This window comes from Staurois parvus, unplaced genomic scaffold (genome assembly GCF_062004578.1).
Source record: "Staurois parvus isolate SC_StPar_1 unplaced genomic scaffold, SC_StPar_1.0 ptg000849l, whole genome shotgun sequence".
NCBI classification, from domain to species: Eukaryota; Metazoa; Chordata; class Amphibia; order Anura; family Ranidae; genus Staurois; species Staurois parvus.
This window is the reverse complement of record NW_028318645.1, coordinates 499,821-524,219: the sequence shown is the minus strand read 5'-3', so window position 1 is coordinate 524,219 and position 24,399 is coordinate 499,821. Positions and strand designations below refer to the sequence as shown.

Below are 24,399 nucleotides of genomic sequence, written 5' to 3'. Positions count from 1 at the left end.
TCACCCCACAAGTTTTCTATTGGATTAAGATCCGGGGATTGGGCTGGCCACTCCATAACGTCCATCTTGTTGGTCTGGAACCAAGATGTTGCACGTTTACTGGTGTGTTTGGGGTTGTTGTCTTATTGGAACACCCATTTCAAGGGCATTTCCTCTTCAGCATAAGGCAGCATGACCTCTTCAAGTATTCTGATGGATTCCAACTGATCCATGATCCCTGGTATGCGATAAATAGGCCCAACACCGTAGTATGAGAAACATCCCCATATCATGATGCTTGCACCACCATGCTTCACTGTCTTCACAGTGTACTGTGGCTTGAATTCAGTGTTTGGGGGTCGTCTGACAAACTGTCTCCGCCCACTAGACCCAAAAAGAACAATCTTACTTTCATCAGTCCACAAAATGTTGCGTCATTTCTCTTTAGGCCAGTCAATGTGCTCTTTGGCAGATTGTAACCTCTTCAGCACACGTCTTTTCTCCAACAGTGGGACTTTGCGGGGACTTCTTGCAGATAGCTTGGCTTCACATCGGCGTCTTCTAATTGTAACAGTCCTCACAGGGAACGTCACACCTTCTTTCATCTTCCTGGAGCTGATTGTTGGCTGAGTCCGCGCCATTTTGGCTATTCTTCTATCCATTCGAATGGTAGTTTTTCGCTTTCTTCCACGTCTTTCAGGTTTTGGTTGCCATTTTAAAGCATTTGTCATCATTTTAGCTGAGCAGTCGATCATTTTATGCACTTCTTTATATGTTTTCCCCTCCAATCAACTTTTTAATCAAGGTACGCTGTTCTTCTGAACAATATCTGGAACGACCTATTTTCCTCAGAATTTCAGAGAGAAATGCACTGTAACCAGCATGTCCAACATTTGCTGCCTTCCTTCCTTAAATAAGGGCAATAATTGCCACCTGTATATCAAAGAATGAATGACCTCACTAATAGAACTCCACACTGCTATTATTTTGAACATGCCCCTTTCAATGAGTGATTCAATTACACAGAATCAGCGGCATGCATGTCATGACTGTTGGGTCTGTTGGATTTCTATTACTCTACTACACCTGCTAGTAAATTATTTGCCATGTAGAAATATCATTTCTACCAAAAACAGTGATTGATCTGGTTAGTGATGTCTGACTGCTATTATTTTGAACATACTGTAACTGTATTTAGGGAAAAGAACTGACTGATCTTCCTGTTCTCCTGGGAAGCAAAAAGATCGGCCTCCAGTATTCCCCACATGAGAGCTATGATTGAAAACACCTCTTGGTTGAGAGACCATTCATTGTGACTGACTGGCCACCGACTTAGGAAGTCCACTAGGGAATTTTGTAACCCTTTCAGATGAATGGCAGAAACCGAAAGCAGATTTTGCTCGGCCCAGGATAGAATGCTGCCAGGATCTCCTGCAGAGAGGGGCTTTGTGTGCCCCCCTGATTGTTGATATACACCACTGTAGCCATATTGTCTGACCGGATTTGTAGGTGACAGTCCAATAGCTTAGTTCCAAAGGCATCTAATGCCCTTTGGACTGCTATAAGTTCTCTCTGATTCAAGGATCTCTGAGACTCCTTCCAAGACCACAACCCCTTGCTGACATATCGACTAGATGGGCTGCCCAACCATAACTGCTCGGTTGTAATGTGTGGAGAAGGCTGGTTCCACTTGAGACCCCTGGCCAGATTGACTTCCTTCTGCCACCACCAGAGGGATCTCTTGACCCTGGACAGGAGCTGGACTGCTAGATCCAAGGTAGACCTGTCTCCATTACAAATCTTCAGAAGATAAGCCTGAAGAGGCCGCTGTTTTAGTCTTGCCCACGGGACCACCGGGAAACATGAAATCATGAGACCCACTGCCCTTGAAACCTTCCTTATTGACACTGACAGATTGCATTGCAACTCTGCCAGCGTCTGATATATCTTGAGAAGATTTTCCCGAGGAAGGAAGATTATCTCCTCCACTGAAGAGATCCTTTATATCAGCTAGATCACTCTCTGGGAGAGAGTTAAAAATGACTTGTCCCTGTTTATGAGCCAGCCCAGGCTCCGAAGGAAATCCTGAGCCACCTGCAGACCTTCCAACTGCTGGTGAGATTTGGCCACAAAGAGAAGGTTGTCCAGATAAGAAATGATGGTAATGGACTTCATCCTTAGGGGAACTAAGGCTTCTGCCAGCACCTTCATAAAAATTCTTGGCACTGAGGCTAGCCCAAAGGGTAGAGCCCGACACTGCCAGTGGAGGATCTGTGAACCCATATTTACCACTATTCTCAGATATTTCTGACTAGTCCGACGAATGGGAATATGGAAATACGCATCCCTCAGATCTAACATGGCCATAAAACACTCTTGGGAAAGGATTTTTTTACAGAGAAGATCGATTCCATCCTGAAGTTCTTGTACCTCAGTGATCAATTTAGGGGCGCAGGTTTAAAATTAGGCAAAACTTGCCCGAGGGCTTCCCCACTACAAACACGTGGGAATAACATCCCTTTCCCTGCTCGCTCTGAGGGACTTGAACTGGGACCTGCTGGTCCACCAAGTCTCCAATTAGGCCATGCAGAGCTTGTGCCCTGTTTTGGTCTTTGGGAAGATTGGTTACTAGAAATCTGGCAGTGGGACTGAGGGAGAATGGTCCCCAGTCTTCCTCCCACTGGGATGCTGAAGTCATTGAGGCTTGGAGGGGCCTTGAGGAGGATTGAATAGAATCCCCTCTTTTCCCCTATTTTTATGTCCTGTCCAATGTTTTTTGGGCTGACCATCCTTAACCTGCTGTACCTGCGATTTTGGATGAAAAACCTTCCTGGGGTAAGATTTATTTTTACTCTCAGGAAAAGCTCTTTTTGTCAGCTGTATGCTCTAAAGCTTCCTCTAGTCCCGGACCAAAAAGGTTGTCACCTGAAAAAGGCACAGAGACGCAGCTTAGATGCCGAATCCCCTGCCCAGGTTTTTAAGCATAAGGCCTGCCTGGCTGAGTTTACCAAGGCTGAAGTCCTTGCGGCTAGCTTTACTGATGCTGCTGAGGCATCCGCAAGAAACCCTATCACCTTAAACAGTAAAGGCAAGGATTTTAAGATCTGCTGTCTGGAGGTTCCTGTTGCCAAGTGAGTCTGTACTGGGTAAGCCAGCACTCGAGGTTTCTGGCTATACAGGTGGCCAATAGAGCCGGATTAAGGCTAATAGATGAGGATTCCCATTCTCTACGCAGCAAGATATCTCCCCTCTTATCCATGGGGTCCTTTAGGGCCCTCATGTCCTCAAATGCCAAATCCATCCTCTTGGAAACTCTGGATAAGGGGGCGTCCTTCCTTGGGACCTTGTTCCAAGGTTGGGACCCATCCTCGTCAAAAGAAAATCTTCTTTTTAAACTCCCTGAAAAAAGGGCTTCCTTTCAGGGTTTTCCCACTCCTGCTTAATGGTATCAACCAGGGAGCTGTGGACTGGAAAGACCCTATTCTTCTTGGCATGAAGACCCTGATACATGAGGTCATGCTTAAACAAACTTCTTCCTCCTCAATCTCTAAGGTTTCGTAGATAGCCTTCAGGAGGTCGTCCACATCTTCCAGGGTCAACTTGTATCTGTAACTTCTGGAGGAGCTAGTTTCTTCCTCGTTGTCCACTTCTGAACCTGAACCCACCTAAGAAGAAGCAAGGGACCGAAGGTCCTCTTCTAGATCCTCCTGCCTTGCTAATACTGCCGTAGCAGCCAACTTGGTCCAAGGGTCCAGCGGTGTCTGGATCCTATCCAGCAGGGATCTGAAGGATTGGAATGTAGCTGTCATGTCATCTTTAATAGAGGTGAGAACTTTGTGACAGGCTATAAAAGACTCATCTTTAACTAGGCTATCTACACAGTTGCAACATAAGGGTTTTTCACAAGTAGAACCCAACTTAACCACGCACACTGCACACTTCTTTGGGGTCTGACTCTGAGTCCTGTCCTGGGTCTTAACCTAAGAAAGAAAAAGACAGAATAAGGAGGACTCTCGGCCCTAATCTCCTTCCACACACCCTGTGCTAGAATGTGAAGTGTGCCCCACCGTCACCTGCCATAAGAGACTGGGAAAACTATCACCCACCCCCCAGGAGTCAACAAGAGGGACTGTCCCTAAGCCTACCTCAGAGGAACTGGTGCCAGAACCAGGGTCCGCTTGCTATGAAGAGCCAGCTTCTATCACATCCCATTTGGCATGGTCCACAGCCTCTGCTGGGTTTCAAAATGCTGCAGCGACCACCTGATCTGGATGCCTGTGCCTTCTTCTATGGAGACCGGAACCAGCCTCTACAGGCAACCACTGATGATATCACCGTGCCGAACTTCCTGCTTCCGGAATGCATAGCCATGCCCTGAAAGTCACGCCCAGCCCTCCTTTCGCCCAGCAACCTGCACTCCTGTACAGCCCATGCTGGAGAAGGGGAGGGATGACTCCCTAGGCTCCTGGGGGAACGAATGGGTTGGCTTTCTTCCAGCAGGAGCTTCAAATCTCTGAGGGCTTTGAAATCTCTGCTGGAGTATTGCGACCAATCAAAAGATTCAGTGGCATGATCGGATTTTGCATAAGCACATCGTAGGGAAAGTTTTATGGCAAAAAGCTGTAAATACTTAACTAATTCAAACTCATCTGTATTTTTATGTAGATAGAAGCTTAGTCCGTGTGAAAGAAGATTTTCTTCAAATTGGGTCAAGGCATATGAGGACAAATTGACAATATTCAATGTAGAGGTCAAGTTCAGGTCAGGTAATGGTCTATCCCCCGGCCCGATCTCCCTCTTCGGGGCCTAAACAAAGCAGAATGTGACTGGTGTGTGCCAAAAGGAAGAAATCTATACTACGGTGCTGGATGAGTCTGACAAAGAAGATTCAGACTCACCTGCTATTGTACCCTCTACAAGAGAGGATCGTGTGATAGGACTTCGTGACTCACTCATGTGTTCTCCTGTAAGGATACGGGGGGAGTATCCAGAGAACAGGTTTTATTTTGTTGTTCAAAAGAACCTTTTCTATTACGCTTTCTTTTAAGGCGACCTCAACCCCTGTTCAGAGTATAATACATTTGAACATAGGAGGAGGAGTCAGAGTCCAATGGTGTATTATTGAAATGTGATACTTCTAAGGTATCCTGTGTAGTGTGGTGATAGGGCCTCCTCTGGAGATTCATGTTCTCAGGTATCCTGTGTAGTGTGGTGATAGCGCCTCCTCTGGAGGTTCATGTTCTCAGGTATCCTGTGTAGTGTGGTGATAGCGCCTCCTCTGGAGGTTCATGTTCTAAGGTATCCTGCGTAGTGTGGTGATAGCGCCTCCTCTGGAGGTTCATGTTCTAAGGTGTCCTGTGTAGTGTGGTGATAGCGCCTCCTCTGGAGATTCATGTTCTCAGGTATCCTGTGTAGTGTGGTGATAGCGCCTCCTCTGGAGGTTCATGTTCTCAGGTATCCTGCGTAGTGTGGTGATAGCACCTCCTCTGGAGGTTCATGTTCTAAGGTGTCCTGTGTAGTGTGGTGATAGCGCCTCCTCTGGAGGTTCATGTTCTAAGGTGTCCTGTGTAGTGTGGTGATAGCGCCTCCTCTGGAGGTTCATATTCTAAGGTGTCCTGTGTAGTGTGGTGATAGCGCCTCCTCTGGAGATTCATGTTCTCAGGTATCCTGTGTAGTGTGGTGATAGCGCCTCCTCTGGAGGTTCATGTTCTCAGGTATCCTGTGTAGTGTGGTGATAGCGCCTCCTCTGGAGGTTCATGTTCTCAGGTATCCTGCGTAGTGTGGTGATAGCGCCTCCTCTGGAGGTTCATGTTCTAAGGTGTCCTGTGTAGTGTGGTGATAGCGCCTCCTCTGGAGGTTCATATTCTAAGGTGACCTGTGTAGTGTGGTGATAGCGCCTCCTCTGGAGGTTCATGTTCTAAGGTTTCCCGTGTAGTGTGGTGATAGCGCCTCCTCTGGAGATTCATGTTCTCAGGTATCCTGTGTAGTGTGGTGATAGCGCCTCCTCTGGAGATTCATGTTCTCAGGTATCCTGCGTAGTGTGGTGATAGCGCCTCCTCTGGAGGTTCATGTTCTCAGGTATCCTGCGTAGTGTGGTGATAGCGCCTCCTCTGGAGATTCATGTTCTCAGGTATCCTGCGTAGTGTGGTGATAGCGCCTCCTCTGGAGGTTCATGTTCTCAGGTGTCCTGTGTAGTGTGGTGATAGCGCCTCCTCTGGAGGTTCATGTTCTAAGGTGTCCTGCGTAGTGTGGTGATAGCGCCTCCTCTGGAGGTTCATGTTCTAAGGCGTCCTGTGTAGTGTGGTGATAGCGCCTCCTCTGGAGATTCATGTTCTCAGGTATCCTGTGTAGTGTGGTGATAGCGCCTCCTCTGGAGGTTCATGTTCTCAGGTATCCTGCGTAGTGTGGTGATAGCGCCTCCTCTGGAGGTTCATGTTCTAAGGTGTCCTGTGTAGTGTGGTGATAGCGCCTCCTCTGGAGGTTCATGTTCTAAGGTGTCCTGTGTAGTGTGGTGATAGCGCCTCCTCTGGAGATTCATGTTCTCAGGTATCCTGTGTAGTGTGGTGATAGCGCCTCCTCTGGAGGTTCATGTTCTCAGGTATCCTGCGTAGTGTGGTGATAGCACCTCCTCTGGAGGTTCATGTTCTAAGGTGTCCTGTGTAGTGTGGTGATAGCGCCTCCTCTGGAGGTTCATGTTCTAAGGTGTCCTGTGTAGTGTGGTGATAGCGCCTCCTCTGGAGGTTCATATTCTAAGGTGTCCTGTGTAGTGTGGTGATAGCGCCTCCTCTGGAGATTCATGTTCTCAGGTATCCTGTGTAGTGTGGTGATAGCGCCTCCTCTGGAGGTTCATGTTCTCAGGTATCCTGTGTAGTGTGGTGATAGCGCCTCCTCTGGAGGTTCATGTTCTCAGGTATCCTGCGTAGTGTGGTGATAGCGCCTCCTCTGGAGGTTCATGTTCTAAGGTGTCCTGTGTAGTGTGGTGATAGCGCCTCCTCTGGAGGTTCATATTCTAAGGTGACCTGTGTAGTGTGGTGATAGCGCCTCCTCTGGAGGTTCATGTTCTAAGGTTTCCCGTGTAGTGTGGTGATAGCGCCTCCTCTGGAGGTTCATGTTCTCAGGTATCCTGTGTAGTGTGGTGATAGCGCCTCCTCTGGAGGTTCATGTTCTCAGGTATCCTGCGTAGTGTGGTGATAGCGCCTCCTCTGGAGGTTCATGTTCTAAGGTGTCCTGTGTAGTGTGGTGATAGCGCCTCCTCTGGAGGTTCATGTTCTAAGGTGTCCTGTGTAGTGTGGTGATAGCGCCTCCTCTGGAGATTCATGTTCTCAGGTATCCTGTGTAGTGTGGTGATAGCGCCTCCTCTGTTCTAAGGTGTCCTGTGTAGTGTGGTGATAGCGCCTCCTCTGGAGGTTCATGTATTGAGGGATAGTCCACCTTTATGCTTTCCCTTCCAAAAACACTGTTTTATCTCACCAAAATGTATTCTCTTTTTTCGTTAATGTGTTTGTACAAATCTGCTAGGCCTTCCCTAAGTTTCCTCTCCAAATCAGAATACAATGAATCTCTGCACCTCCAATATCCTTCTCCAATGATAATATCTGTTTATTATATTCCGTAGGCAATATGGACATCATTTGCTGTGAGCATGATTGTAGGCTTTCCTCCCGTTCCCTCTTGATCTAGAAAGATCTGGATCCTCCACCCAAGTGGGTTGATCTTTTCTCGGGCATACTTATCAAATGTTTTAATATGACAAAAAAGTGCCAATTTCTTTTCCAAGAGCTTTCCCAACCTCTAAAACAGCGAATATATTTCTGTTTCAGTTTGTTCCTTCTGGGAAAAGTCTGCCTGATAAGAAGACATCAAATGTAGCCATTCTTGACCCCGGAACTCACTCATATTGATGGATCCACAATCCCATTTCAACAAATGTAACACTTCAATGGCAGAGGATGTAAATAATATTCTTTGTAATGTGTAAACGATGATCGCGTTCCTTCATTGTTATATTTAATAAAAGCTCTTTTCTTATTATCTATCGCTTTTGTAACTTTGGCCGTAAGCCACATAGGTTCGATTTGTAGCCTTTTATACTTGTTGCCCATGGGAATATATTCTGCAGTGTGGTCACATACAGTCTTTTTGAAGAACTCCCATTTCTGTGTTGTGTTCATCGATGCCAATATTCCCTGTCTAAGTCATGGAGAGCAGATCTCAGCCTTGAAAATTAGCTCTCTTAAAGTTCAGCATTTTTATTTTTCCCGTATGTGCTTGTTGTTTACAGCTAACAATAAATGAAATCATGTTATGGTCACTGCTACCCAGATGTTCTTTTATATGGACATTCGTAATAAGCTCTGCATGGTTGGAGATGACCAGGTCCAGCAGAGCATCATTCCTAGTTGGGGCCTCTATGAACTGGACCATAAAATTGTCCTGTAGTAGGTTTATACATTTCTGCCCTTTAACTGTTCCTGCAGTACTATTACTCCAGTCTCTTTCCGGGTAGTTACCATCCCTCATTATTATCACTGTCCCTGCCCTTGCAGCCCTTTCCATCTGTGCAAGGAGCTGAGTCTCCACCTCCTCATTAACACTGGGAGGCCTATAACAAACTCCAATGATTAAGTACAAGGAAAATAAGTCAGCGCTAAATAAATCAACACTGACAGCAGCTGTACACCAAGAAAGCACCATATAAGACCTTTCAAAGGACACAAGTATAACACAGAGGGGTGCAGCGCTCCTAAAAATCCATAATACAGAAAAAATGAATATGCAAATGAAATAATAAAGTGACAATGTGCAAATATATATATATAGGCCACTATATAGTGGCTAATAGTGCTGGAAAGTGTGAAATCCAGTATAAAAGTCCAAAGAGGTGATGATGAGATCCCAAATGATCTAAGGATGTCTATGACGGAGACCGTGGATCAGGTGATATAAAGTATACTGTGACCAGATCTGACCAGACCCATCCGATGATATTGGATGACCTGTGATTTCTACTGTCAATGCGCATTTGATTTGCGTATCTGGTGAGTGCGCAATCATATTACTTTATATCACCTGATCCACGGTCTCCATCATAGGACATCCTTAGATCATTTGGGATCTCATCATCACCTCTTCTTTGGACTTTTATACTGGATTTCACACTTTCCAGCACTATTAGCTACTATTTAGTGGCCTATATATATATATTTGCACATTGTCACTTTATTATGTCATTTGCATATTCATTTTTTCTGTATTATGGATTTTTAGGAGCGCTGCACCCCTCTGTGTTAAACTCCAATGATTACCTTTGTAGTACGCCCCCCATGTGCAGTTCCACCCAGGGGCGGACTGACCATTTGGAAACTCGTGCACTACCTGAGGGCCCGGGGGCAGTAGGGGGCCCTATGAGATGCCCCTGGTACCTTTTTCATGGGCTTTTTTGAGTTTGGGCAAGGACACAGGGGCCTCATGATCCCCTATTGCCCGGGGGCCCCATGAGTTGTCAGTCTGCCCCTGGTTCCACCCATAATACTTCAGCCTCATCACACTCTCCATCAACTAGGTCCTCTTTCACACTCCCTCTGAGATCACTTCTCACATAGAGACAGACACCATCACCTTTCCTATTTCCCCCGTCTCTCCGAAAGAGAACCTAGCCAGGAATATGAATGGCCCAGTCATGTGAGGAATGAAGCCAAGATTCAGCAATACCAATTCAATCCTAGTTCTCTTCATGCACCAAACCTTCCAACTCACCTATTGTGCTGGGCACACTTCTGGCATTGGGGAATAAACACTTTCTCCGGCGCACCCGCACTCCATCCGCCACCATCCGGACCCCTGAGCTGCCGCCGACTCCCCGCCAACACCCTGAAGGGGTTTTGGACACTCCGTCCCTCCGGCGGAGCTCTGGCGGGTTGAGGCCTACTGCGGCCTACCACGGCACCCGAAGCTGCAGTTTTTCCTGCTGGCCGTGGCTGGAATCGCGGCCAGGATTGGGGACACGACGGGACGCTTCTGCTCCATCCCTGGACAGGGGAAGCTGCCACCCCCCCTACCGGTCCTGCCGACACCCAGGAGGGGTCCTGAGCTGCGACGAACCGGGACATAGCCACCCGGCCCAGCCGCCATCACACTGCTAGCCACCAGGTACACTAACAGGGGCACCTACTACCCACCAGGGACTACAAACCACCACCAGGGACTACAGGCCACTATCCCACCAGGGATCGCAAGCCCACCACCCCACCAGGGATCGCAAGCCCACCACCCCACTAGGGATCATAAGCCCACCATCCTGCCAGGGATTGCAAGCCCACCATCCTGCCAGGGATTGCAAACCCACCATCCCGCCAGGGATTGCCAGCCACCATCCCGCCAGGGATCACCAGCCACCATCCTGCCAGGGATCACCAGACGCCATGCTCTACACCAACTCCAGATGTCTGTCGTGCCCTGCATCATCCCCAGACTCCGTGCCCTACAGCATCCCCAGCCGCCGTGCCCAACAGCACCACCAAACGCCGTGCCCAGCAGCACCTCCTGACGCCGGCCTACAGCACCCATCAGACCACCGGGACCACAGCACCTCCAGACGCTGGCCTACAGCACCCAACTGACTGCCGTGTCTAGCCAGCTGAAGACCTAGCTGCCCACCACTCTCCCTCTCCTCCCACAGACGAACTCCGCCGCCACTGCGCAACTGACTCTCTGTACCTTTATGCCCCAATGTGATACCTCCCACCTCCATCTATCAACCAGCACTCTGCCCACCCTCCTAACATGCCACCTGCACTCCTTCTCCTCGTACTCTTCTACATTCACAAAATCTCCTTTTATCCCCCTACTCCCCCAAAACAACTATACATCGGACCCTCACTACTACCATCTCCCCACTATGGCTCTCACCACCTCCTCCTGATACTCCACTCTCCCACCAACCCACGCACCTCCACTAACAGACCCACACGATCCTTCACATCCCGCTCCCATGCCACCTTTCTCACCCTCCTTCTCCTCCTTACCGCTGGGGACATCTCCCCAAACCCCGGCCCCTCACCACCCCACTTACCCACTAAGCACCCTCCTACTCCCACTAACCGCCACAACCCCCTCAATCTTATACCTGTCCCCCTCCTCCCCGCATCCACCTCTCCACTCTTGGTTGCATTCCTGAACGCCCGATCGGTTTGCAACAAGCTCACCGCCATCCATGACCTCTTTATCTCCCGCTCCCTCAACCTCCTAGTGGTCACCGAAACCTGTATCTAGGCCACCGACTCCACCTCCCCTGCAGCACTCTCCTATGGAGGTCTCTTCTGGTACCACTCACCCAGACCGAGCGGTCGTAGAGGTGGTGGGGTTTGGCATGCTCCTGTCACCGTTGAGCAACTTCCGGGTCCTCCCAAACCCCCCCTCTCTATCCTTCTCCTCCTTCGAGGCCCACTGCATCCAACTCTTCTCCCCCACCCCTCTGAGGATTGCAGTGATCTATAGGTCCCCTGGTTCCATATGCTGCTTCCTTGATGACTTTGCCATCTGGCTACCCTTCTTCCTCTCCTCTGAGCTACCCACCCTCATCCTTGGAGACTTCAATATCCCCATCAATGTCAACAACCCGGCCACCTCCCAACTCATCCGCTTAACCTCCTCCTTTGAGCTCACACAGTGCACACAGTCCTCCACCCACACTGATGGGAACACCCTAGTCTTCTCCCATTGCTGCACCACCTGCAACCTCTCAAACACCCCTTTCCCCCTCTCTGACCACAACCTCATTACGTTCTCCATCTCCCGGTCCTCTAACACCTCCCCCCCACACGTCAAACAATCACCAGCCACAACCTCTGCAACCTGGACCCTGCCGCTCTCCACTCTGCAGCTGATCGTATCCTTCCTCTGTCATGCCCTGACCTGGCCACTACTGCGTATAACAACCTGCTATCAGCTGCCTTAGACTCGTTGGCACCCCCAACCACACACAGCACCAGACCCCGACCGCTCCAACCCTGGCAGAATGACCACACAAAAAATCTTAAACAACGCAGTCGTGCACTAGAGCGCCTATGATGCAAAACTAGATCCCCCCGAGCGTTCTCCCTCTACAAATCCGCCTTTCTCACCTACACCTCCTCCCTCCACGCAGCCAAACAAGCCTACTTTGTAACCCTCATTAACACCCTCTCCTCCAATCCCCGCCGGCTCTTCTCCACCTTCAACTCCCTACTCTCTCCCCCCCACCCCCACCCAGTATCTCACTCACCGCCCACGAGATTGCTGAACAATTCCAGAATAAAATTGATGCAATCCGTAAGGACATCACCAATGCTCAACCCACCTCCTGACCTGGCCTACCCCCCACCATAGCCCAATCAACTCTCCCCTCCTCTGACCTCGCTACCGCCCTCCCATCCACCACGCCAAACATCCTTCACAGCTTCACCTCCCCTACACTCAAATCCTTCAGCCCTGCTACTTTTGAGGCGGTCACTAAGGTCTTCTCAAAAGCCCGTCTCACCACTTGCCCCCTGGATCCTGTCCCCTCACAACTCCTCCGGTCACCCTCCTCCTCCATCCTGCGCTCCCTCGCCCACATCTTCAATCTCTCTCTCTGTACTGGCACATTTCCTTCCCCTTAAAGCTCGCCCACATCACCCCCATACTCAAAAAACCCTCCCTGGACCCCACTGACCTGAACAACCTCAGACCCATCTCACTGCTGCCTTTCACTTCCAAACTCCTTGAGCGCTTAGTCTACAATCGCCTAAGAGCCCACCTCACCGACGACAACATCCTCGATCCCCTACAATCCAGCTTTCGCCCCCAACATTCCACCGAAACTGCCCTAATCAAAATCACTAACGACCTGCTATCTGCCAAAGCTAATGGACACTACTCTGTCACCTACTCCTCGACCTCTCCGCGGCCTTTGACACAGTTGACCACCCCCTCCTCCTTAACAAATTACACTCTCTTGGCATCAGAGACTCTGCTCTCTCCTGGCTCTCCTATCTATCCCAATGATCCTTTAGCGTTACCTATAATGCTACCACCTCCCCCTCACTCCCCCTCTCTGTTGGGGTCCCCCAAGGCTCTGTCGTTGGGCGCCTTCTCTTCTCCATCTCCTCCCTCGGCAAACCTCTATGCCCATGACATACAAATTTACCTCTCCACTCCTCACCTCACCCCTTCAGTCTCCGCCCGTATCACTCACCTACTGAACGACATATCAGACTGGATGTCGCTCCATTTCCTCAAACTGAACCTCTCCAAAACCGAACTCCTAATCTTCCCCCCAGCCCCCTCCATCACAACCAACAACGCTACCATCAGTCCCACCACGCAAGCCAAGGTCCTATGTGTCATCCTAGACTCTAACCTGTCGTTCCAACCCCATGTCCAATCGCTGGCAAACTCTTGCAGGCTCCACCTCCGCAACATCTCCAAGATACGTTCGTTCCTAACCCCAGACACTACTAAACTACTCCTTCACTCCCTTATTATCTCACGCCTGGACTACTGCAACTCCGTCCTCACCGGTCTCCCTCATCACAGATTCTCCCCGCTTCAGTCTATCCTGAACTCAGCGGCCAGACTCATCCACCTCACCAACCGCTCCGCTTCTGCCACCCGCCTCTGTCATTCCCTCCACTGGCTCCACCCCCCTCTGTCATTCCCTCCACTGGCTTGCCCAATGCATTAAATTCAAAAAACTAACACTGACATACAAAGCCATTCATAACGCTGCCCCAAACTACCTCACTGACCTGATACCCAAATACCACCCAACCTGTAATCTTCGCTCCTCACAAGACCTCCTACTCTCTAGCTCCCTGGTCTTCACCTCCCACGCCCGACTGCAGGACTTCTCCAGAGCTTCCCCCATCCTCTGGAACTCACTTCCCCAATCCATCAGATTATCCCCTGCCCTTCTCACCTTTAGGCACACCCTAAAAACCCATCTCTTCAGGGAAACCTACCCCGCCCTCACCTAACAGCCGATCCCCTCCACTCCTCACTCCATTCCATCCCCCACAGCCATCTCCTCCTGTACCACCATCCCCTCCCTCCTAGATTGTAAGCTCAAAAGGGCAGGGCCCTCTAACCCCTCGTGTATTGTTTTGCTACTGTATTGTCTCATGTATTGTCCCACACAATATTGTACAGTGCTGAGCAAACCCTTTGGCGTTATAAAAATACTCTATAATAATAATTGACACCTTGTTCATTCACTGACACCTTGTTCACACGGATTTTGTGTATTTTTTATTTTCATACAAATGGTACCAATTCCACTGGTTGTAACATGGGAACCTTCTTATCTGCCATAGCCCTCCCCCATCTTTCCCCATTCCACCCCCCAATAAGTACTGACCCCTGTCTGATCTGTCTACCCCGTTATAATCCCTGATGTACAAGAAGACAGGACTTCAGGGAGGAACATTTCCCTCACTCAGGACAAGAAAGTGGCTTCTCCCCCGTGTGAGATCTCTGATGTGTGTAAAGATTGGACTTCTGTGAAAAACATTTCCCGCACTCAGGACAAGAATACGGCTTCTCTCCCGTGTGACATCTCTGATGTCTGTAAAGATTGGACTTATCTGAAAAACATTTTTCACACTCAGGACAGGAATATGGCTTTTCCCCCGTGTGACATCTCTGATGTGTGTTAAGACTGGACTTCACTGAAAAACATTTCCCGCACTCAGGACAAGAATGCAGCTTCTTTCCCATGTGAGATCTCTGATGTGTGTAAAGACTGGACTTATCTGAAAAACACTTTCCACACTCAGGACAGGAAAGTGGCTTCTCCCCCATGTGAGATCTTTGATGAGTATAAAGAAGGGACTTCACTGAAAAACATTTCCCGCACTCAGGACAGGAATATGGCTTCTCCCCCGTGTGAGATCTCTGATGTGTGTAAAGATGTGACTTTTGTGAAAAACATTTCCCACACTCAGGACAGGAAAATGGCTTCTCCCCTGTGTGACATATCTGATGTTTGTGAAAAGTGGACTTATCTGAAAAACATTTTCCACACTCAGGACAGGAATACGGCTTCTCACCTGTGTGGGATCTTTGATGTGCGTAAAGACTGGTCTTCACTGAAAAACTTTTCCTGCACTCAGGACAGGAATACGGCTTCTCACCTGTGTGAGATCTTTGATGTGTGTAAAGATGGTACTTCTGTGAGAAACATTTCCCACACTCTGGACAGGAATATGGCTTCTCCCCCGTGTGAGATTTCTGATGTTTATGAAGATTGGAAATGTCTGAAAAACATTTCCCACACTCAGGACAGGAATACGGCTTCTCCCCCGTGTGAGATCTCTGATGTCTGTAAATATCGGACTTCCTTGAAAAACATTTCCCGCACTCAGGACAGGAATACAGCTTTTCCCCCGTGTGAGATCTTTGATGTCTGTAAAGATCATACTTCACTGCAAAACATTTCCAGCACTCAGTACAGGAGAAGCTCTTCTCTGTTGGAAGGCCGGCATGGTCCCGCACAGTCTGAGGTTCCTCAGGATACGAGGAATCCGATGGTCCATCTACACTGGGTGGTGCCGGATGGACATTGGAGGGAGCCGGGTTTTCTCCTGGACTATACTGTGCGATGTTCTCATCTTCTACTTTCCAGTCTGGAGACAAAGTGAGACAATCCTCGGAGGTTTTCCTCATCTCCCGGCCATGGACTAAAATACAAAGACAAAGAGGATTACTAGACAGGAGCTGATTGGTTCCCCCAAACCAGGACTCTGCCCACATCAGGCAGCATGGTCTCTGAGGAGCTTACAATTCCACCCTCAAGGGAACTAGGAAATGGCTCCTCTGACCTCCTACCAGGTCATTTCTTTATTCATGGACCTTAGTCAGAGAGTGAGGAAACAACCAGAACTGTCTGTTATAGGAGGGACAGTGATGAGGGGATTATAGGACGAGGGTCCCCACCCCCTCTATCACTCATCGCCATCTTCCCAACACAAGAAGTACTGCACTTCCTTATTTAGTCCATGATTTAGTCATGAAGAACAGCGGGGCTGAGCCCCACCAGAGGTCAGAGAGTGAGGATGGGGGGAGAACAACCAAGATGAAGACTGGACTGATCCTGAAGACCACCATCATTGGGGTATTGACTCCTCCCTCGTTATCACTTTCTGTTTAAGGGTCCAAAGTTGGAGGATGTTATCACATTATTATCACCATGTAAAAGTCTGTGCTCCAATCACATCATCCGATATAAAATGTCCAGCTGGTAGGAAATGGGTGTAACAAAAGAGAATCCATATTATGTGTATATATAGCAGAGGGGGGAGGGGGAGAGAGCAGAAGTCAGGACTATGTAATGTACAACATAGAGTATATAGTGCAGGGGTCAGGAGTATGTAATGTACAACATAAAGTATATAGTGCAGGGGTCAGGAGTATGTAATGTACAACAGAGTATATAGTGCAGGGGTCAGGAGTATGTAATGTACAACATAGAGTATATAGTGCAGGGGTCAGGAGTATGTAATGTACAACATAGAGTATATAGTGCAGGGGTCAGGAGTATGGAATGTACAATATAAATTATACAGTGTAAGGGTCAGGACTCAAAATATTGGTATTCAGTAATCAGTGGAAGATTAAATGTTTACTGTAGACAAGTTGCAGAGATCCCACACCGCTGCCTCCCATCTCCTGAGACTGCACTCAGTGACTTGGGTCTGAGACACTACAGACATATCCCTCCACCCGGCACAGCCAGCAGATAACAGAGCAAACAGAGGATAACAGAGAAACCCTGGGAGAAATGTTCTGTCAGAGATCTTACTAGACCCGGGCGTGGGGAAGAAGACCCAAATCAAACACCCCAGGGGCCTAAGTCTAGTAACACCTATGGGGAAAATCAACATTTTTCTGCCAGCTGAACCCCAGAACCTCCATAAATCCAGTCTAGATACATAAATTGTGTCTGCAGCACAGAGAAGGAAGATTATCCGAGAGAAATCCAGGAATACAGGACGGGGAACACAGCTCAGGAAAGTGACCAGGGGATTACAGGCTGATATCACCCAGTCCCCGTCCTACTCTGGACCAATCAGTGAGCAGTATGGGTGGAGGAATGGATTTAGTGTTCATGACCCACCTGTGCTGATCTCTGTAGGAGTGTCCTCCTCTATAAATGTCCCCGTTATTCCATCCTCCTCCATAGACTGCTGATCATCCCTCACATACGCCTCTTCTTCTTCTGATTTCACCTCAAATTCTATATCGATTGGATCTCCACTCTAAATCAAGGAAATGAGAGAGAATATCATCTGTAAAATGTAAGGTCACATAAAAGAACTCCACACATTGTCTATATGAGTCCATGTTCTAGATGCTCCATCCCACCAACCTTGTAATAGTGAGGGATGGTGTGATCTTCCTGTGTGGAATCCCGGGAATCCAGAGGACGGGGACATCTCTCTGGTGGGTTCCTGGTATTAGGTGGCTCCATCATATCCTTGTGTCCTTCTGAAAACTCCTCCATCACTCCATACTCCTCATCCTCCTCTTTATACTCTTCTTTACCATCAATATTATCATCCCCGAGGATTCCACTCTGAAAGATATAATAAAACATTCATTGTAACAAACATGCTGTGTATAAATCACAACTACCAATAATTGTCGTCATCTACCTGATGATGGTGAGGGATGGTGTGACCTTCCTGTGTGGAATCCCGGGAATACAGAGGACGGGGACATCTCTCTGGTGGGTTCCCATGACTGGATCCATCTGTAGGAAACACACACACTGACTGAATCCATTGTTTCTATGTGTTTATCAGATGATGGGGGATCTAGGTGGATCCTCCGTACTGCTCTCTCCTTTACAATAAAGTCTCCTCTTACCCGGTGATGTGAGGGGCGGCTGATTGTCCATCATGACGTCCTTGTAGAGATCCTTGTGTCCTTCTAAATACTCCCACTCCTCCATGGAGAAATAGACAGTGACACCCTGACACCTTATAGGAACCTGACACACACAATGATACAGTCACCATCCAGACACATCCCTTGTCTGTTACTGGAGAATGTCCCAGAATTCCCGGCACCGCTCACCTCTCCTGTCAGCAGCTCAGTGATCTCTCTGGTGACTTCTAGAATCTTCTTCTTCTTTCTCTCTTCTATCAGGGAGGGAGGTGGAGGCAATGTGATGTCATATGATCTCCAGACTTCACAGGAGGAAAACTCTACATCTGAACACAAATAGTCACATCAAATGATATTCCCAGAATCCTCCTCACCTCTCCATTCAGGTCTCCATTTTATTAAAGCCCCACTTCAGGCTGAGGTATAATTCCCCCCCACAGGACCCCCACACTACGCAGGGTATAGGCTTGTTGCAGCATTCTGATGTCATTACATACAACGCAGGACCAACAGTCCCACTTTACATGTGAGGATACCAAGGGACCCCACATCCTAAGAGGATCAGAAAAAAGCCAAATGGAGAGACATTGGGAGGAGGAGCTGTGAGGTCAGTGTGATGTCATAGGATTCTCTGACTCTGGATGGAGGGACATTGGGAGGAGGAGCTTTGAGGTCAGTGTGATGTCATTGGATTCTCTGACTCTGGATGGAGGGACATTGGTGGGAGGGGCTGTGAGGTCAGTGTGATGTCATAGGATTTTCTGACTCTGGATGGAGGGATATTGGGAGGAGGAGCTGTGAGGTCAGTGTGATGTCATAGGATTCTCTGACTCTGGATGGAGGGACATTGGGGGGAGGAGCTGTGAGGTCAGTGTGATGTCATAGGATTCTCTGACTCTGGATGGAGGGACATTGGGAGGAGAAGCTGTGAGGTCAGTGTGATGTCATAGGACATATAGAATCTGGATGGATGAACATTTGGATGGGGAGATTTGAGGGGTCCTCTATATGAGGCTCCCATGCAAACCAAATCCTTGTTCCTGGGTGCGTCCTACCTCTCCTAAACTGAAGAGTGAACTTTGACCTTTACCATCCAGAAATCTGTCCGGAATCTGTGGAAGTAAGCTGTCATGTGATCAGGTGACGTGCGGAGGAACGGAGTGTAAATAGCAGACAATTGTCTCCAGAGCCCCTAATGGTGGGGATGGATTTGGCGGCGTGCTGGTGCCAAGTTTCCTCCCCCCAGGGTCACTGCAGGTGTAGAGAAAAGCTGTGTAAGAGGATATGGAGGAGAGATGAGGAGGAGATCCAGGAATCAGGAGAAAGGTCAGGGCAAGCAACAGACGAGCGCATCCAAGAGACCAAGCCGGGGTCACTACACAGAAAATCAATCCAAGGAAACAACAGGCAGGACGAGGAATAGCAAGAAGGAGCTGAGAGACAAATGAGAATATTGCTCAGCCAATGGGAGATGATCTCAGCATGACTTCCATCATGAAGGAGATGAGGGGGAGGGGAGGAAGTCACTGAAGGTGACCATAGATCCATGGAAATTCAGCTGGTTCAGCAGGGATCGCTCACATTTCCATCCATGTGTGGCCACTGCCGGATAAAAGCCACTCCCCCAGCGGCTGCAGCCAATAGCTTCAGTACTGATCCGTGTATTCTGAGAGCGGAGGAGTCCCCCCATTGTCAAAATACAAGAGTGCAGTGGGGAGGATTCCCCCATCCACCTCCAATGTGTGGATGGGGGAATCACTTCAGTTTTTATGGTCATCCCGCTGGCTGAACAATAAAACTGAACCATGTAGGCCAGCTTTGGGAGCAAATATATTATCATCAACTCCTCCCCCTGAAGGGGTTAATCTGGGTTCCCACACTATATATGTGTGTATCATCATCTGCTGGAGATAAAAGACGTCACAGTGACTATGGAGGAAGAGGACGGACGTGACTATGGAGGAAGAGGACGGACGTGACTATGGAGGAAGGGGACGGACGTGACTATGGAGGAAGGGGACGGACGTGACTATGGAGGAAGGGGACGGACGTGACTATGGAGGAAGGGGACGGACGTGACTATGGAGGAAGGGGACGGACGTGACTATGGAGGAAGAGGACGGACGTGATGGGGGTTACTGGGTGTAAATAGGAAATAACATCTTATTACCTCCTCAGCTGCCACTTCCAGCAATGTCTTCATTGTACTTCTTACCACATGGAACTTCTCTTCTGTACCTGACATCACTTCCTGTCTGTTCCTGACATCACTTCCTGTCTGTATCCCATAGAGAAGTCCTGTCTGGAGAGAAATGAGATCACCATCTTGTGGAGTTCAGAGGAACTGCAGCCCTGAGAAGCATCCCCTAATAACCATTCCAGCATTGTATCTACCTTACAGAGATACCAGGGAAGTGCCAAAAGAACTAAAAAACATAAGAAACAATAAACCTAACTCTTATGCAACCAACTGTTTAAAAAAGATATTTTACTACAGATAGAAAAATCTTAAAGACAAAGAACATAAGATAAAAACAAAGGTTTACATAATAAAACAGATGCCACTAAAACAGATCTTTTTGGGTAAAAAAAATGCAAAAATACATCCTAAAGTATAAAAATATCTATCAATCCACTCATAATGAAGATGTTAGACATAAATGACAAGGATGTAATGGTCACAGAGGAATGGTGGTGGAGATCTCTCACAGTAAGAACACTTCCTTGAATGGTTCTATAAATAAAGAATGAATCCTGGAGGGAATAAAGCTGTAAAGCAATAAATAATATATAAACTGGGCCATCCACTTCATCCATAAAGACATTGTGATTGAAGATTTTCTAGATCACATAGAAGGAGGACTCATCCATGATGTCATACATTTGTTTGGAAGGATAGAACAATCCTCAGAAGGGAACATGTAGGATGACAGGAAAGGCTCCTGACTGGTGAGATCCTCCAAACATAATGATGACATCCATGAACTGGAGCGAGCTCGTTGGGGTGATAAAGCCAATCTGGAAACACTGTGTAGACGTTCTCCAAGAACTCAGCACACTCCAGGTGTGGAGAAAGTCTCCAGGTGGGTTTAGCCTGTCATTTATCATAGGTAGAAATGTCCACACATGGACTTCCACAGGGACCCCCGAGACTACATATAGAACCTGTACAGTGTCCCCTGTAATGAACTGCTTCCCACCAGGCCTATAGCAGAATGACAGCTGAGCGGGATCTCTCCCATCCTGGGAGGACATCATATGAAGTCCTCCAAGTCTAGTGGCTCTGCTGTATCCTGATATGTCACCTGCTGTGTCCACCAGATGATAGATCATTGTACCAGGCCAGCTCAGTACCATGTGATTGCTATGACCAATCACAATGATCACATGACAGTTGTACACAATGAATGGCTTTCATTCATAACCATTCATTGTGTACTATTGTGATGATCTCTGTGATTTGTCTCTGGCTCACTACCTCTACTGGAAGTTTATTCCCGGCATCTACTACTCTTTCAGTAAAATACCACTTTCTGAGATTAGTTGTGAACTTTCCTCCAGTTAGTTGGAGGTCATGTCCTCGTGTTCTTCATTTTGGTTTCATATTGAATATCCTGCCCTCCTGAACCTTATTCACTCCCTTGTTGTATTTAAAGGTTTCAGTTGAAAGGATCTAGAGAACCTCCATTGTGTTGATGTACGCCATTTTAAGTATTAAGTTAGATTTTTGCAGCTATATTAGAAGTTTAATGAAACTGTTTTAGTTTGCTGAAGGATGTATCAACAAAAGCTAACATGACCCTGAAGTTTTCTTTGCCCGGCTATTTCTCAGAAAGCTAGCAAAAACAGTTTATACCAAGAAATGTATATGTCATGTTTCATGTAGTCAGCTCATGATGGAAACTTACAAGTTACAGTTTTAGAACTCGCTCCCCCCCTCCCTTATTTTTTCTGTATCCTATATAATCTTAGTAATGTCTAATAAACTTTGAACATCTCTGAACATAAGCTGCCGTTATTTCCGTGTTCAAGGGGTGTTACCAGAATTCTGCTGATAAACCAGGAATCTCTCCACAGACCGGGGGTCTCTGAGGGGATAAGAAAATCATCCTTTCAGCTGGAGGCTCGGCCCGGGATGACCACCCACCTCACTTGGTAAGTAAACCTTTTGTCTTTTTATGACTAAAAGCTCTTTCTTGCCCTGTGTTGAGGGAAGGTCTTGAATCATTCTGTATTGTCTATATAGACCCGTGATAACCTGTAGCTGCTTTTGGTAAGCAGACATAACTCTTTGGTAGAGTTACAATATAGTGCACTATGAAAAAAGAGTGTTTTTGGTAAAACACAGATTGTTCTTTGGTAGAACATAAGAGATTGTTCTTTGGCAGAACACACTGTCCTCTGGTAGAACACACTGTCCTTTGGTAGAACAGTGAAGAGATAACTTTTGGCAAGTTATCAAAAGGTTAATAAGTCTGTGGAGCAGATTCTGGTTTGTCTGTCTTTTGCTTTTTCTTTCTGTTGCGTAGAAGTATAAGATAATTTGTTGTGTGGAACAAAATAAGATTATAAGGTAAGATAATCTTATCCACTGTCTAAATATGGGTCAAGGAGGTAGTTACCCACCAGGTCCCCCGGAAAAGGGAGAAAATTGTAAGGATTATGTTGCTAGAGTTTGTGGAATGGACTATTATTTAATAAATCCCTGGGTGGATTGTATGGCAGACTGGACAGAAGCTATGGGGAGTACAGACCCATTCCCAATAAAGGGGGCAAATGATCCTTTTCATACAGACATGATTAAGGGATTATGTTTGGGGGACAAACAAGCCTTTCCTTGGTATGAGGGGGACCCACAATGGGACCAAGTTTATATGAAGAAAGGGGGAGAAAACTGGTTAAAATGGTCACCGTATTGGGTTGATAATAGCAAGGGAAAGTTCAATTTGATTTTCTCTTTAAAACAAAAGAGGAAGTTGAAATTGGATACATTAAAAATATGCCAGGAAAAGCATCAATCTGAAAAGACATGCAGACCCAAGATCGGACTGAAAACAGTTCAGACACCAACCCCACCCCCTCCGTATAATATATATCCTTCATTAAGTGGTTTTAAAAATGCTGCTGATGATGATTTTTTGATCAGTTTGGGGATGACTACTCCCCAGCCTAATGCCCCTCCAGCCCCTGCCTCTGCAGCCCCTGCGCCTGTCCCTGCGCCACTTCCCGTCCCGGATCTACAACCAATACAGCAGGCCCCTCCACTAGACCCAAACAGATTCTTAGTATAAAATCACCAGACAAAGAGGGTAGCCAAGTTCAAGGCATCCTTACGGAAAATAATGACGACGAAGGAGAGTTGGAATACGAAGAACAGGGACAGGTAAATATAATAAAATTACAGAAAAAGGATGGTCAGTGGAGAAGAAGTGACACCAGTCATAGAAAGGGCAGAGATGTGGAGGAATTTAGAATGCAGCTTAGATCCATGGATAAGAAACAAGAGGGAAAAAGAGAAGATGAGGGGGCCGTAGGAGGAAAGGAGGTGGCTATATTGACACTACCTTTTCTCACAGCAGGAGAACTAATTCTAAAAACCCCATAGAATTAGAAGATATTAATAAGATTGTTAAACATTGTCCCAAGCCTACAGTATCTCCTGGAGGTACACTTGCTTATTTAAAAAAGACATGTTTGGGAAGAAATTACACGCAGGAAGATATGAGATTGATCATTGATGGTATTCTGGGAAATAATCCAGCTTGGGATTGGATAAATGTAAAAAGCATTAGTCACATAGAACCAAGTAATACACAGGCTACTGCCTATAAACTAAACACTACAGAAGGGGGAGAAACTATGTGGGGGGAGCTTGACACAGAACTAAAAAGGGTTTTCAAGAATAAGGCTTCCCTCCCTATTGCTACAGCATGTAAACAGAAGGCAGGAGAAACTGTATTAGAATTCTGGAAAAGGTTGAAGGATGTCTGGACACAAGAAGCAGGACTGGCTCTAACTGGAGAGTTAAGTCCATTGATGATTCAGACATAACAGGTCTTAAGCCAGAAGCAGGATTAGCCGTGAAGCAGCAGGTCTCTGACTGGGCAACTAAAACTGTTGTTGAGTTTCAGACCTCCCTTCACGAGAAGGAGGCAGCGGGATGTTTAGATATTGTAAGAAAAGAGAAGGTTATTAATAGTAATTTCCAAAGTGACCCCCAACTCCCCCAAGGGCAAGGACAAAGAGGAAGAGGATGGTATAGAGGCAGAGGTAAGGGAGGATTTGGCAGGGGAAGAAGTAACTCTGAACCTCACCAAATCCCCGGAAGTACTGGATGTTTCAACTGTGGAGGACAGGATCACTGGAGATATAACTGTACATATGAACCTTCCTCCTCCCAGGGACAGCCACAACAGCGCAAACAGAGATACCAACCACCTAATGCCACCACCCAAACACCACAGGCACAGGCACAACCCCAAGATATTAAATATCCAATTCAGTGGGGGCCACAGC

The 24,399-nt window shown here is 47.5% G+C and overlaps 1 protein-coding gene across 1 annotated transcript in view; it reads right to left on the bottom strand.

Annotated features, from left to right (window-relative positions):
- The window catches only part of LOC149443555 (uncharacterized), a 188,290-nt gene that overhangs the window by 122,679 nt on the left and 41,212 nt on the right, over positions 1 to 24,399 (bottom strand). Inside the window, 1 exon segment of the mRNA XM_089655569.1 lies at positions 15,045 to 15,461. Coding sequence (XP_089511695.1) covers positions 15,045 to 15,461 — 417 coding nt within the window.